Here is a 14,689-nt window from a genome sequence, read left to right on the forward strand (position 1 = left end):
CAGTCTCAAGACTTTAATTTCTTGGGAGGAAGTACTGGGCCGAGGAGCGGCATCCCAGGGAATGGCCATGTTGGCTCAGCATCTGGTGGTTGGTCCCTGTGTTCCTGGAAGGAAACGGGCAAGTGGGGTCCTTTCTTCAAAGCCCTCTAGGTCCCCTGATTGGAGACCAAAGTGAGACCCAAAAAGCCAAGAGAGGTCACGGCTGCCCCAAGATTCATGCTCGCTATGTGAATTACATTGCTGACTTCAAGCCAGAGAAGCACCTTTCTTCTTTTAGGTGGAAATACATATTTATTTTTTGTAAGTTAAACCATTATTTCACATTAGATAAACCAAGTGTGTCTTGGGGATCTTTTTGTAATGACTTACACTGGAAACGTGAACATTTGCAAATAATTTGCAGTAAAAAAAAAAAAATATTTTATTTCTTTCTAAACGACTGTTCCATTTTCTTTCTAGCGAAGGTTCCTGCCATCTCTCCAGGAGTCGGGATGGGGCACCCTCTCATCTGCTGCTGTTCTTTCTCCTTGGCGAGCATGTTGTTTCTAGCGGGAGCTCTTGGAATTGGGAACCTAGAGATTAAGAATCAGGTGGGGTTTGGTGGGGAATCGGTGTAGCACGGTGGACAGGGTCCTGTCCTTGTCATCTGCAGGCTGTGTGACCCTAGGCAGGTCACTTAGTCTTCGTGCCTCGGTTGCCTCATCTGTAAAATGGGGCTGATCATACCTGCCTCCTGGGCTTGTTGTGAAGATGAGCACTGATGTATGTGTTATGTGCATGGCCCAGGTTGGGTTCTAAGACACAGGCAAGGCAAACATCACAAGTGGCAGGAATTACCCTTGGAAATCCCTTTGTGGTGTTAGGCCAGGCTAGGCTATGCTGCAGTAACAAACTAGCCATAAACTCTTGGGACATGAATACAAGGGTGTATTTCTCACACATTTCTTGATGAGGATCAGGCGCCCTCTCCTTTGGTACGATGACTGACAGATCCAGACTCTTCTGGTTTTATGACATCGCCTCTCAGGGGCTGGCTTCTGGGTCACCACAGCTGGGGAAGGGAAGTTGTGGACGACTCACACCCACTGTTAAGTGTCTCAAACCAGAAGTGACACAAGTCAGTTCCACTCACAGCCTGTTGGCCAGAATTAGTCACATGGCCCCACCAGGCCACAAAGGAGGCAGGAAATGCAGGGACGCTTAAGGAAGGAAGCCCCTCCCTGTGGTAACTGATGTTATTTCTGAGTTTTGGATAGTGGGGGAGGAAGACCGGGGTGTTGGGATCTGAGTTCGTATTGGTGAGTCTCGACAGTGAGGAATGCCAGGATTTGGGGAGCACACACCCCAGAACCATGCTCCAAGGACACACGCAGGTGGAGCGGCCAGCGCTGGCTGTGTGTCCCCTACCCGTCCCCCGCCTCCAGGCTGCCTTGTCTGAGGAGCTGGGAGGTGAAGGTGCTCAATGAAAAGCAGCTGCGAGGTTGTCACCCTTAGAATGAGAAGCACTTGGATGTGCCCTGTGGGGAGTCGATTTTAGATGTGGGTGTGTCTCTGTCTCAGGGCCTGGCCCTGAGTATTAAAATCCTGGGTCAGATGCTAAATGAGTGTGCGATCGGCGTGTGCCTTCCACGTCATGAAGAGGGGCGGGTGCAGCATTAACCCTGAAGAGGGTGAGCCAGGGCGTGGAGGGGGGTGTTAGGGGGCCTGCACACCTCTTCCAGGTGAGTGCCCCAGCGCCGTGGAAGGAGAAGGGGAGAAGCATGCTTTGTTGTGCACCTGCTGCGTGCCAGGCCCTGGGCTCAGCGCTTTGCACAGCTCTCCCCGTGGGAAGGGAGCCCCGGGCCAGAGAGCATCCCCAGCCATGCTTGCCTGCTCACCTCGCTGCTGTTCTTCCAACCTCAGGGTCCTCTCTCTCTGTTCCCAGACGTCTGCATCACCTGCTCCTTTCCCTGTTTGACGGGGGCAGCTCCGTGCAAGCAGGGCTGTAATCTCTTTATTTCTTGCTGAAGGCTCATCTCTAGAGCAGGGCATATGGCACGTGCTTAGTGACTGCATTCTCCAATCTGGGACTGTGCTGTCCCTGTGCCGGGCCGGGACCCAGATTGAAGTCACGGGGACCCTAGAACTTGCCCTTGCGGAGTTGCAGCTTCCTTGCTGGTACAACTGGGATCTTTGTAGCCACCTGGCCAGGTGGCTGTGAGGATGAAGACAGCCATGCCTGGCCCTTAGGATGCCTTCATATGTGGTGATGCCATCCATGCATTCATTCGTCTGTTCATCCATCCACCTAGCCATTCCCTCCATCCATCCATCCAGTCATACGGTCAGTATCTATTGACCCCTCCTATGCGCTGTGTACCACGCTGGGTGCGAGGGAAAGCACAGCCAATACAAATGCACAGATCTCTCGTCTCAGTTCAAGAAGGAAAGGAGCCCTTTCCTGCCCTTCTGGTGGGATTCTAGAGCGGAATTCATCTCTTATCCATGAGCGATGTGCTAGAGCTAAAGAAATGTGCGAGAGGCAGTGTGGTACAGTGGTTAGGACGTGGGCTCTGGCACCAGCCTGCCTGGGTTCAGATCCCTACTTACTTACACTCTGTCTCAGTTTTGTCACCTGTAAAAGGGGCCTAATGATAGTACCTTCCTCAGCAAAGCATCCTGGTAAGGTGTGGGGTGATATACCTTCCCCCTCCAATTGTGAGGATTAACTGGGTGACAGGCATTTAGAGCAGGGCTGTGTGTTTGCAGTGACCAGTGGGACTCGGGTGAGGTTTAAGGACCTACCGAGAGAGGCACTGACCAAGGAAGGTCTGTACATAGCTTTCCTGCCTCTTAGCTGTGCTCACCTGCCAGCCAGGCCCTGCTGGCAGGAGCCATAGCCAGGGGATTAATGGCCCGGGTAGCCCAGGGGCTGGTGTCCAAGGAGCCATGGGGTGGGCCCAACAGCAGCCTTGTTAGTGGGCTCTTGCGGGCACTGGTTCCACAGCCCACACTCTGCTTCCTGGCAAAACACCTCCCTCCATGAAGGAGGCTCTTGTGGCCCTGGAACAACGCCACGTGACCATGCCAAGCACACAGCTGCCACCTTGCCTGCAGTCGCTCTGCCAGGGCATCAGCTGGCTCGGCTCCAGGAGGAGACATGAGAAGCACTGTGTCTGGTCCCTTCCTGCACCTTGCAGTAGGACAGACACCCACACGAGATGACTTGGACCTTGGTGTTAGGCCCAAGGGGAGATCCCCGCTCTGCCACTTACTAGCCAGGTGGCCTTGCCAGGTCACGTCCACTCTCCGAGCCTCAGTTTCCTCATCTGCAAAATGGAGCAAAATCACTAGTAATGATGGCATTTTGTTGGCATGACGGGGGCAGGCAAGGGATGCAGACCCCTACCGCATTTTGAAGGTATCAAAATGAACTCTGGTCACATCTTGGAAAGGGGAGGCAGCCACGACTGGACCTGGATTTAGATTCCTCTGGGCTGAAAACCCTAAGTCAGGATGGACAATCAGAAAGTCCCCATGAGGTTAGGAGGTCAATAGGCACAATGAAAAAGTATACAAAACAAAGATAACAACTCAAGCCTTAAACTATTCAAAGGAATACAGAAAAAAAAAAAATGTCCCCATGAGCTGTCTGGGACAGGGCAGGCCCTGTGTCCGGGCAAGTAGGTGTGTGTCCACGGGCCTCTCCTGACACACCAACACAGCTGTTGCCCAGTTATCAGTGCATTATTGATGGCGGAGACCCATGACTCAACTGGCAGTGTCTGGAGGCATTTTTGTCACAACTAGAGGAGAAGGTGCTCCTGGCTTCGAGTGGGTGGAGGCCAGGGATGCTGCTGGCATCCGACAGTGCGCAGGACGCCTCCACGTGGAATTGCCCACCCCGCATATCAATAGTGAAGAGGTTAACAAAAATCCTGTCGTATCTACCCTCCTCTGCTGCCCCTCAGAGGCCCGTAAACAACAGTATCGAGAATAATAGCAAACGATTATTGAGCACTTACTTTGTGCCCTGCTCGGCTCCGACCCTCTCTGAGTATTAACTTGCTCTCTCCCAGCTGCAGTGCCGGGGGTCAGTGCAGACCCCTGGGCGGCCATAGTTATGATCTGGGGATGTGTCTCATTTCTCACGCTGCCCTTTTCAGCTGTGTCCCTGTGACCTCAGGCTTGGCTACTTCAGGCTCTCACCTCTTTCCCGGTGCCTGAAGCCATTTTCATTAGAATGCTGATGGCTGTCACAAACGGGCCCGAGCCTTGTGCGCTGTGTACTGACCTTCATGGAAGCAAGCGCTGGACCTTGACCCACCCCTGACCTCGGCCTTCCAACAGCGTCTCCCCCACGGCGCCTGGCGGGTGGAAGTGTGACCAGAAACGCCCTAGGTGTTCTAACAGCTGCTGGGGCAGATTTAGTCTTGAATAAACAAATGGATGAAATGCACCAAATCCTGAGCAAATTCTCCTGGCAGGGCCCAGGAGACCTGTCTCTTCTCATCTCCCTTTTGGAATTGAACTGTGTGCTGGGCGAGGGCTTGTGCCCGGAGAGGCCCTTCCCTGGTGTGGGCTGTGGCTTGTGCATCTGTTCAGACATGATGCTCCCTGGAGCTCATGCACGAGGGTGGAGTAGCGGTTCTCAGTCCTGGCTGCACGTTGGAATCATATGGGCTGGAGACCACACCAGTGGTTGTGAGGGCAGGGGGAGTTGGGTGTGGTTACAAAATAGCAATTTGAGGGGTCCACGTGGAGACGGAAGCAGTCAGCATCCCGACTGTGGTGATGGATGCAGGAACCTGTACGTATGATGCAAAACACACACCCAGTGAGTACAAGTAAAACTGGGGAATCTGAACAGGATCGGTGGATTGTACCAATGTCAATTTCCTGATTGTGATATTGAGCTGTCGTCTTTTAAGATGTTACTGTTGGTTTCTCAGGTGAATTCTACCAAACATACAAAGAAGAAGTCACACCCATCCTTCTCAAACTCTTGCAAAAAATTGAAGAGGAGGGAACACTCCCAAAGACATTCAATGAAGCCACCATCACCCTGATACCAAAACCAGACAAAGACACCACCAAAAAGGAAAATTACAGGCCAATATCTTTGATGAATATAGATGCAAAAATTCTCAACAAAACATTAGCAAACCAAATCCAACAACACATAAAAAAGATCATACATCACGACCAAGTGGGATTCGACAAAGTGCGATTCACCCAAGTTCACAAGGATGGTTCAACATACGTGAATCAATGTGATACGCCATGTAAACAAAAGAAGAGACAAAAACCTCATGATCATCTCAATAGATGCAGAAAAAGCATTTGACAAAATTCAACATCCATTCATGAGAAAAACTCTTTTACCAAGGTGCATATAGAGGGAACATGTCTTGATAATAAAAGCCATTTATGACAAACCCACAGCCAATATAATACTCAGTGATGAAAAGCTGAAAGCCTTCCTGCTAAAATCTGGAACAAGACAAGGATGCCCACTCTCACCTCTTCTATTCAACATAGTATTGGAAGTCCTATCCACAGCAATCAGACAAGAAAAAGAAATAAAAAGGTTGGAAGGGAAGAGGTAAAACTTCCAAATTGGAAGGGAAGAGGTAAAACTGTCATTATATGCAGATGATGATATGATATATAGAAAACCCTAAAGGCTGCACACAAAACTGCTAGAGTTGATAAATTCAGCAAGGTAGTAGGATACAAGATTCACGTACAGAAATCAGTTGCATTTCTTTACACCAACAATGAAATATTAGAAAGGGAATGTAAAAAAAAAAAAAACTTTTAAAATCACAACCCCCAAAATAAAATACTTAGAAATAAACCTCACCAAGGAGGTGAAAGACTTATATGCCAGAACTATAAAACATTAAAGGAAATTAAAGATGATTCAAAGAAATGGAAAGATATCCCATGCTCTTGGATTGGAAGAATTAATATTGTTCAAATGGCCATACCACCCAAAGCAATCTGTAGATTTAATGCGATCCCTATCAAATTACCCATGACATTTCTCACAGAACTAGAAAAAAATAATCCTCAAATTCATATGAAACCATAAAAGACCCAGAATTGCCAAAGCAATCCTGAAGAAAAAGAACAAAGCAGGAGGCATAACTGTCCCAGGCATCAGACAATACTACAAGCCTACAGTAATCAAAATAATATGGTACTGGCACAAAAACAGACATATGGATCAATGGAACAGAATAGAGAGCCCAGAAATAAACCTGCACACCTACAGCCAATTAATCTTCAACAAAGGAGGTAAGAGTATACAATGGGAAAAATAGTGTCTTCAGCAAGTGGTATTGGGAAAGTTGGACAGCTGCATGTAAATCAATGAAGTTAGAACGCATCCTCTCACCATGTACAAAAATAAACTCAAAATGGCTTAAAGACTTAAACATAAGACATGACACCATAAAACTTCTAGAAGAGAACATAGGCAAAACGTTCCCTGACATAAATCGTACCTATGTTTTCTTAGGTCAGTCTCCCAAGGCAATAGAAATGAAAACAAAAATGAACAAATGGGACCTAATCAATTTACAAGCTTTTGCACAGCAAAGGAAACCATAAGCAAAATGAGAAGACAACCTGCAGAATGGAGAAAACATTTGCAAATGCTGCAACCAACAGGGCTTAATTTCCAAAATACACAAACAGCTCATACAACTCAACAACAAAAAAAATGAAACAACCCAATCCAAAAATGGGCAGAAGACCTAAATAGACATTTCTCCAAAGAAGAAATACAGATGGCCAATAGGCACATGAAAAGATGCTCAACATTGCTAAATACTAGAGAAATGCAAATCAAAACTACGAGGTACCACCTCACACCAGTCAGAATGGCCATCATTAAAAAGTCTACAAATAACAAATGCTGGAGAGGATGTGGAGAAAAGGGAACCTTCCTACAGTGTTGGTGGGAATGTAAGTTGGTGCAGCCACTGTGGAAAACAGTATGGAGGTTCCTCAGAAAACTAAAAATAAAATTACCATATGATCCAGCAGTCCCACTCCTGAGCATATATCTGGACAAAACTATAATTCAAAAAGATACATGTACCCCTATGTTCATAGCAGCACTATTCACAATAACCAAGACATGGAAACAACCTAAATGTCCATCAACAGATAAATGGATAAAAAAGATGTGGTACATATATACAATGGAATACTACTCAGCCATAACAAAGAATGAAATAATGCCATTTGCAGCAACATGGATGCAACTAGAGATTATCATACTAAGTGAAGTAAGTCAGAAAGAGAAAGACAAATACCATATGGTATCACTTATATGTGGAATCTAAAGTGTGACACAAATGAACCCATCTGAAACAATCATGGACATAGACAACAGACTCTGCCAAGGGGGGGGGGGGGTGTGTGGGAGGTTGGGGTGAGCAGATGTAAGCTTTTATGTATAGAATGGATAAACAACAAGGTCCTGCTGTATAGCACAGGGAACTATATTCCATATCCTATGATAAACCATAGTGGAAAAGAATATTTTTAAAAAGAATGTATATATATGTATAACTGAATCACTTTGCTGTACAGCAGTAATTATCACATTGTCAATCAACTATACTTCAAAAAAAAAAAGATGTTATTATTGGGGGAAAAGTAGTAAAGGGTACACAAGGAGTTTTCTGGATTATTTTTTACTGCTTGTCAATCTACAATCATCTCAAAATAAAAGGTTACTCCGTAAAAGGTACACACACCATTGTTCCAGCCCCAGCCCCAGGGATTCTCATTTTATTGGTCTATGGTGGAGCCTGGGCACATGCAGTTTTTTGGGGTCCCCAGGTGAGTACAGTGGGCAGCCAGGGCAGAGAGCTGCTGTCGACTTTGGCTCCAGGGTAGATGGGGCTGGATGAGCCCTGATCAGGCCAAACTGCGGGTTGCTGTGTCCTCTTGGGTCTGGGGTGATCGGGCATTTTCTCCTCCCAGAGAGCAGAGGGGGGTCTAGACTCAATTCCACGTGGCCACTGATGACCCCAGGTCACTGTGTCTCCAGGGCCTGGCAGACTCTCCGGGTTGGTGGGAAGGGAGGAGGATCCAGGGGCTGGGCTCAGACCAGGCCTGATTCCTGCGCCAGCCTGTAAAACAGGCCCCTCTGGGCCAGCAGCTGGGCCGGGCTGCCGCTCTCTGCCACCTGCCCCTCGTCCATGACCAGCACCCTGCAAGGGAGAGGGACACAGCCAGCTCTTTGGATCCCAGCCCAGGGTCTTGGCTGCTCTGAATGCCCAGTGTGTCTGCTCTGAGCGAGTCTGGCCTTCCACGTGGCTTCCTGACCCTGACGGCCCAGCTGGAAGCATCTGCTGGGCATGTGTCTTCAGGTTTATCCTTCCCCTGTGGGCATCAGTCTTGCCACCTGTACAATGGGCACTTCATAATCTATTCCAGTGCCCTTCCAGCTCTAAACCCTGATGTCTTCCTCTGCCTGCAGGGGTGCCCTGGGGGCCAGCTGCGTGGGGTGGGGTAGGGGGGCTTACCTGGCACAGTCCAGCACGGAGCGCAGGCGGTGGGCGATGAGTAGTACCGTGCACTGCGCAAACCAGCTCCCCAGGGCGGCCTGCATCTGGCGCTCCGTCCCCGGGTCCACAGCAGCCGTGGCCTCATCCAGGATGAGGATCTGGGTTTTCCGGAGAAGGGCACGTGCCAGACACAGGAGCTGCTTCTGGCCCAGGCTGGGAATGAGTGGGACAGGCCAGATGTTTGCACATCAGGACTGACCTGCAGGGGGTGCCCACAAATGTGTCCTCATGGCAGCTGCGGGAGTGGGGGATGTGTGCCTGTGGGTCCCTAGTCTACAGAGCTGGTAAGAATTCCCATCCTGCCGTTTTTGAGCAGAGTGACATTACGCAAGTCATTGAAACCCTCTGGGCCTCAGTTTCCCCATCTGTGCAATGGCTATCTCTGTTTCTATTCTATGGTCTTCACCATGTGCCAGACACATCCTATATGCTTATGTATATTAACTCATCTCATAAAGACCACAAAGGTAGGTATTGTGTCAATGAGTCCTTACTGGGTTGTGAGGATAAGACAAATCATATAAAAGCCATGCATGTCACAGAGTAAGCCCTTCTTTTACTCCAGTTACAGATGAGGAAGTTGAGGGTCAAGGTCACACAGTCAGTGAGCCCCCAGAGCCTGGAGACTCAAGGGTGTTTGGGGCTGTTTCCTGCCATGTCCAGCTTCCTCTCAGAGTAAACCCTTTAGGGAACCAGGACCTACTACGGCCATGTGGGTGTCAGGTGCCTGGGCTTTGCTCCAGACTTACCACTTATGGGCTGGGTGAGTTGGCAAATCTCAAGCCTCAGATTCCAACTCTGTGAAATGGGATTAGTGAAAGTGCAGCTTTGAGGATTAAAATGAATATTGAAATGAATATTTCTTACATGCCAGGCACTGTTTCAACAACTTTACACATAGCACTCATTTAATCCTTTCACAGATAGGCAGGTTCTAACTATTATTCCCATTTTACAGATAAGGAAACTGAGGCACTGAAGATTAAGTAACCTGCCCAAGATCCTACAACTATGTCTATGCTCCTGGCTACCAAGCCCTGCTGCCCCTCTAGTGCCATTACCACCCACGGTCTCTTACCCTAACATCTTCTGGGTCAGGTGGGTTTTAGAATCCAGAATGTCTTGACTTTTAAAAAGGCATACACCTGTACATCTATGTTCACAGCAGCACTATTCACAATAGCCAAAAGGTAGAAACAACCCAAGCGTCCATCGATGGATGAACGGATAAGAAAAATGTGGTCTATCCATACAATGGAATATTAGTCAGCCTTAAAAATGGAGGAAATTCTGGCACATGTTACATCATGGATGAACATGGAGGACATTATGCTGTGTGAAATAAGCCAGTCACAAAAAGACAAATACTATAATATTCCACCTAAATGAAGTACCTAGAGAAAGTGAAATGGGGGCTGGTGGGAGGGAAGAATAGAGAATTGTTGTTTAATGGCTACAGAGTTTAGGTGTCACAAAGTGAAAAAGTTCTGGAGGTTTATTGCACAATGATGTGAATGTACTTAACACTATGGAGTTGAACACTAAAAAATGGTTAAGAAGATATGTTATGCGTATTTTACTACAATTTCTTAAAGCTTTTAAAGGCGTACACCCTATGCTACTTGACAACCCCAGTGAGCATGGGGTTAGCGCCCAATATCAAACACAATATTTTTGCAGCAAAATAAATGCTGAGTGAGATAAATACAGACCAGAAGTAGCCTCGTGTCAGTAGAGGTTGAGTTTTGCCACCAAATAAATTTAGAAACAAATTTAGGAAAAAGAATATCTCTTGATATTCAGAGATTGTGTTGGAGTTTGGAATGGCTGATGAGGGATGGGATTTGTACTGTGATTAGGAATAGGATGGGGTTGATCCTCCTATGTGGGGAGGTGACTTCCAGGGCATATTACCCTGGAAGGGGGGGAACTTGGCCACACCTGCCTCTCCCCCAGCACCTCACAGGGTCTGGCTGGGGTGCGGCGACCCTACCTCAGGTTGTCGCCTTGGTCGGCACACTCGTAGTGCAGCTGGCCGGGCAGGCTGGCCACCGCGGCTCTGAGCTGCACCGTCTCCAGGGCCGCCCAGATGGCTTCGTCCGAGTGCTCGTGTAGCATGTCGAGGTTCATTCGCAGAGAGCCGGGGAACAGGATGGGGTCCTGGCCGGGAGGGACAGTGGGTCAGAGCCGGGCCAGCCATGCCTCCCACCTCTCCCCCTCCCCCCACCTCTGCCCACCTCTCCCCAGGCCTCACCTGGGGGATGATGGTGATCCTGGACCGAAGTGTGTGCAGCCCCACTTGGGCGATGGGGACCCCGTCGATCCAGATCCCGCCCTCAGCCGCCTCTAGGAGCCGCAGCAGGCCCCCGGCCAGGGAGGACTTTCCTGCCCCTGTCCTGCCAACGATGCCCACCTGCCGGGGGATGGGGGAGTAAGGCCCATTCCGACCAGGCCTGGCCAGAAGAAGGCAGGCCATAGCCCACAGGGTTCCTGGGCATGTCTTTGCTAGATGTTTCCCCTGCACCCAAGACCCATCCATCTATCCATCATCCTTTGAGCATCCATCCTTCTATCTGTCCATCTGTCCACCTGTCCATAGATCCATTCATCAGTCCATCCAACCTTCTGTCTGTGCATTCTTCTCTATCGTCCCCTCATCCTGATACACCTCTCCCATCTTTTCATCCACTTCCCTACCCTTCCTTCTATTCCTTCATCCTTCCCCTTCCTTCCATCCACACCCCCTCCATCATCCTCATCTTCCCTTCCATCCTGTTTATGTCCCATCCTTCTATTAATCCCCCTTCCTTCTACCCATCCCTCCCTCACACTTCCTTCCATCCCCCTCCTTCCATCCATACCCTCATCCTTCCCTCTGTCCTTCATCCTTCCTTCCACACACCATCCTTCCATCCATATTCCTATCCTGCCTTCCATCTCTCATCCTTCCACTCCATCCTATCCATCCATTCATCCTTCCATCCATGCCTCTTTCTCCTTTCCATCCAGCCCGTAATCCCAGCCATCCATCCTTCATCCTTCCATCTATCTGCCCATCTTTCTATCCATCCCCCATCCTTCCTTGACACTTGGTGGGGGTTCAACACTCTTTGTTTAATAAGTGAACGAAGCATGTGTGTCGCCCATTGTATGACAGGCACTCTTTTAGGCACCAGGAATACAGAAATTAAGGAGTCCTTGCTCCAAAGGGCTCACCATCTGGTCTTGGAAATAGTGCACCTGAGTAACCTTAAATACAGTGTGATGAACAAGCACTCTCTATAATCAGGCTCTGGCCCTGCAGCAATGGAGGTAAGCATGGAGGTGCTGCTGTTCATGTTGCCTGGGATGGGGGTTGATGGGGTAATCAGAGAAGGCTTCATGGAGGAGGAGATACTTGAGTGGAATCTTGAAGGATGACTAGGAGTTCAGGGAGGGGGAAGATTCCAGGTGAACCACACCAACTGCTAGCCTGTAAGCTCTTCGAGGGCAGCACCATGTACCCACCTGGCCCAGAGGCTGCTGCTCCACAAATGTTGGCTAAGCCCTGGCAGGGCAATGAATGAAGTGGAGAAAGGGCCTTGAATGCCAAGCTCAGGAGTTTGGGCTTTACCAGAAGGAAGCTGGGAGAGGGAGGAAAGTCTGGAGCAGGGAAATGACATGCTCAAATCAAGATCACAGGAGAATAGATTGGAGGGGGTGAAACAGGAAGCTGAGGGCCTGGAGCAGTGGAGGGGAGGGCAGGGAGGAAGTGTCGCCAGGTGGGGAGGGCAGAGAAGGATTCAGTGAAGCAGCCTGACTAATCATCTGTAAATGAGGTGATATTAGGGGTGTTGTCAGAGTGAAAATGCAAATAATAATGAATAAAAGCATTGGTGAGCACTTCTGTAGCATTTGCTATATGCCAGGCACTGTTCCAGGCAGTTTCTATGTATTAACCCAGGTAAACTTCTTAACAACTCTATGAGGTTGACATTATTATTCTCATTTTACAGATGGGAAACTGAGACCAAGGCATGCAGTGACTTGTCCAAGGTCAGCCATGGCAAAGCAAGGAACTGAGCCCATGCAAACTGGATAAGTATGTGGAACATTCAGCACCTCACCCAGCACATAGTAGGTGTTCAACTAATGACAGAGAAAGAAGAAAGAAGTTGGGGTGATGCCTCCCCATCTGGGACACCAAGGTGGGTGGGTTTCGCCAAGATGGAAGCAGGTTTGGGGAAGATGATAAGTTCCATTTAGGGTGTGGTGGGTCTGAAGACTGGGGGACCTGAGGTGAGGACGTGGAGCAGGCAGCTGTGCTCAGGCCCCGGACCCTGGGTGATGCCCGGCCTGGCCATGGCCCTGAGGCCTCTCCAGCCGCCCTGTGGCCTGGCCACCACAAGGAGGAAGTTGTAGGTGAGCTGCTCACCTTCTCTCCTGCGTGGATCTTGAAGGACACTCCCCGCACGGCCAGCGGGAGCTCGGGTCGGTATCTCAGCCCAAAGTCCCGGAACTCGATCTGGCCCCCACGAGGCCAGGGGGGCCGGGCCGCACAGGTGGCCGGCCTCCAGGGTGCCTAGGGCAGGAGGGGACACTGGGTCAGAGGAGCCTTTCTCCAGGCTTCTCACAAAAGGGCCTGCCTCTCTGACCCTCAGTTTCCTCTTCTGTAAAGTGGGCTTATTTACCGCTATTTTACAGGGTTGTTATGGGGCATGGAATGCAGCAAGGCTAAAAACAAATAATATTTGGTATAGTGAAAATAAAAAAATAATGGTGTTGGCTACTCTTTATCTATTGTTATTAGCCATTATTAATTTTCAAATAACATTCTCTCTTTCGCTAGAGGTAGACACTCTCCTTTTAGTGCAAAGAGCAAGTCTGTGCAGTGGGGAGACCAATGCTGCCATTTGCTATTCCTGTGACCTTGAACAGGTCACTCCGCTCCCTTGAGCCTTGGTTTCCCCATCTGTGAAATGGGGCTAATTAGAGTGGTGGACATGTATTGAGTGTTTGTGGTGTGCCAGAGACTGTATGAAGTCCTTTATTGTGGGATGACCTCCTAGTACACCCCACACTGTTATGTTGCCGCTATGTTTCTCTACTGTTCCTGCTATTATGTTTCAGTAGTGCTATCATGTTACTGTTGTGCTGCTGTTATGTTTCTATAATGTTGCTATCAAGCTGCTGTTATGTTACTGTCATGTTGCTGTTACTCATGGTCCCCTGTCACTCAGAGTGCCCTGCCTTGCCATTCAGAGGAACCAGGATTTGACCTCGTCTCAGACCCTACCCCTTAACCATTACTGCCACCTTGGCTGTGACTCCAGTCTGCAGTGGTGGGGACTCTAAAGCCGGTGGCAGATGTCAACATGGGTCCACCGTCCTCTGCTGTAAGTCCTGGATGTTGCCCGCCCCCCCTCCATCTCTTGCCCATCACCTCCTTGGGCGTCTGGGCGTAGTCCTTCAATCGTTCCACCGACACGATGCTGCTCTCCAGGTCTGTCCAGCTGCGAACAGCCCACTGCAGTGTCTGGGTCACCTGGTTCGAGAAGACACCTCAGGACAGCTTCAGCAAGGCCACCCCACAGGTGAGGCAGGGGCTGGGAGGCAGGACCCAGGGCAGACAAGGGGGCAGAATTTGGCTGTAGCCACAAGGATCCCTCTTTTCTTTTAGTTGAACTGGAGTATATGGACCAGAAAGTAGCCCTCGGACATCAGCTTATCCAACCCTTCTTGAAACAGGTAGGGAGACAGGACCAGAGAAGGTGTGTGGCCCTCTCAAGGACACCCAGCAGGATCCAGCCCAATGACGTCCATTCAGAGAGGTTTCCCTCCACTTAACACTGATTTCCCACTTGGAGCCACGCCAAGCTCCTCCCCAGGGCCCGCTCGCCTGCCTGCTCCAGCCCTGCCCCCACCCCTTCCCAACCTCATTTCCCTCCAGTTTTGTCCTCACACTCTCTCCAGCCACACCGCTTTCTTGTTGTTCCTCTAACACACCAGTCGCGCCCCTCCCGCCATCCCAGGGCCTTTCCTCCTGCTGTGCCCTCCACCAGGACTGCTCCTCCCCTTCCCCTCCCCTAGTCCCCCACTTCCTTTAGGCCACAGATCTCAAGCCCCTTCTCAGACAGGTC

The 14,689-nt window shown here is 49.6% G+C and overlaps 1 protein-coding gene across 1 annotated transcript in view; it reads right to left on the reverse strand.

Moving 5' to 3' along the window:
- Nucleotides 1-7,613: 7,613 nt before the first annotated feature.
- The window catches only part of ABCC6 (ATP binding cassette subfamily C member 6), a 62,599-nt gene continuing 55,523 nt past the window's right edge, over nucleotides 7,614-14,689 (reverse strand). The window contains exons 26-31 of the mRNA XM_068565624.1: nucleotides 13,993-14,094; nucleotides 12,985-13,131; nucleotides 10,825-10,983; nucleotides 10,564-10,730; nucleotides 8,529-8,723; nucleotides 7,614-8,213 (exon numbers count right to left, since the gene is read on the reverse strand). Coding sequence (XP_068421725.1) covers nucleotides 8,105-8,213; nucleotides 8,529-8,723; nucleotides 10,564-10,730; nucleotides 10,825-10,983; nucleotides 12,985-13,131; nucleotides 13,993-14,094 — 879 coding nt within the window. The 3' untranslated portion in view covers nucleotides 7,614-8,104. The remainder of the gene's footprint in view (nucleotides 8,214-8,528; nucleotides 8,724-10,563; nucleotides 10,731-10,824; nucleotides 10,984-12,984; nucleotides 13,132-13,992; nucleotides 14,095-14,689) is intronic.

Source organism: Eschrichtius robustus, chromosome 16, assembly GCF_028021215.1.
Source record: "Eschrichtius robustus isolate mEscRob2 chromosome 16, mEscRob2.pri, whole genome shotgun sequence".
In the NCBI taxonomy this organism is placed as follows: Eukaryota; Metazoa; Chordata; class Mammalia; order Artiodactyla; family Eschrichtiidae; genus Eschrichtius; species Eschrichtius robustus.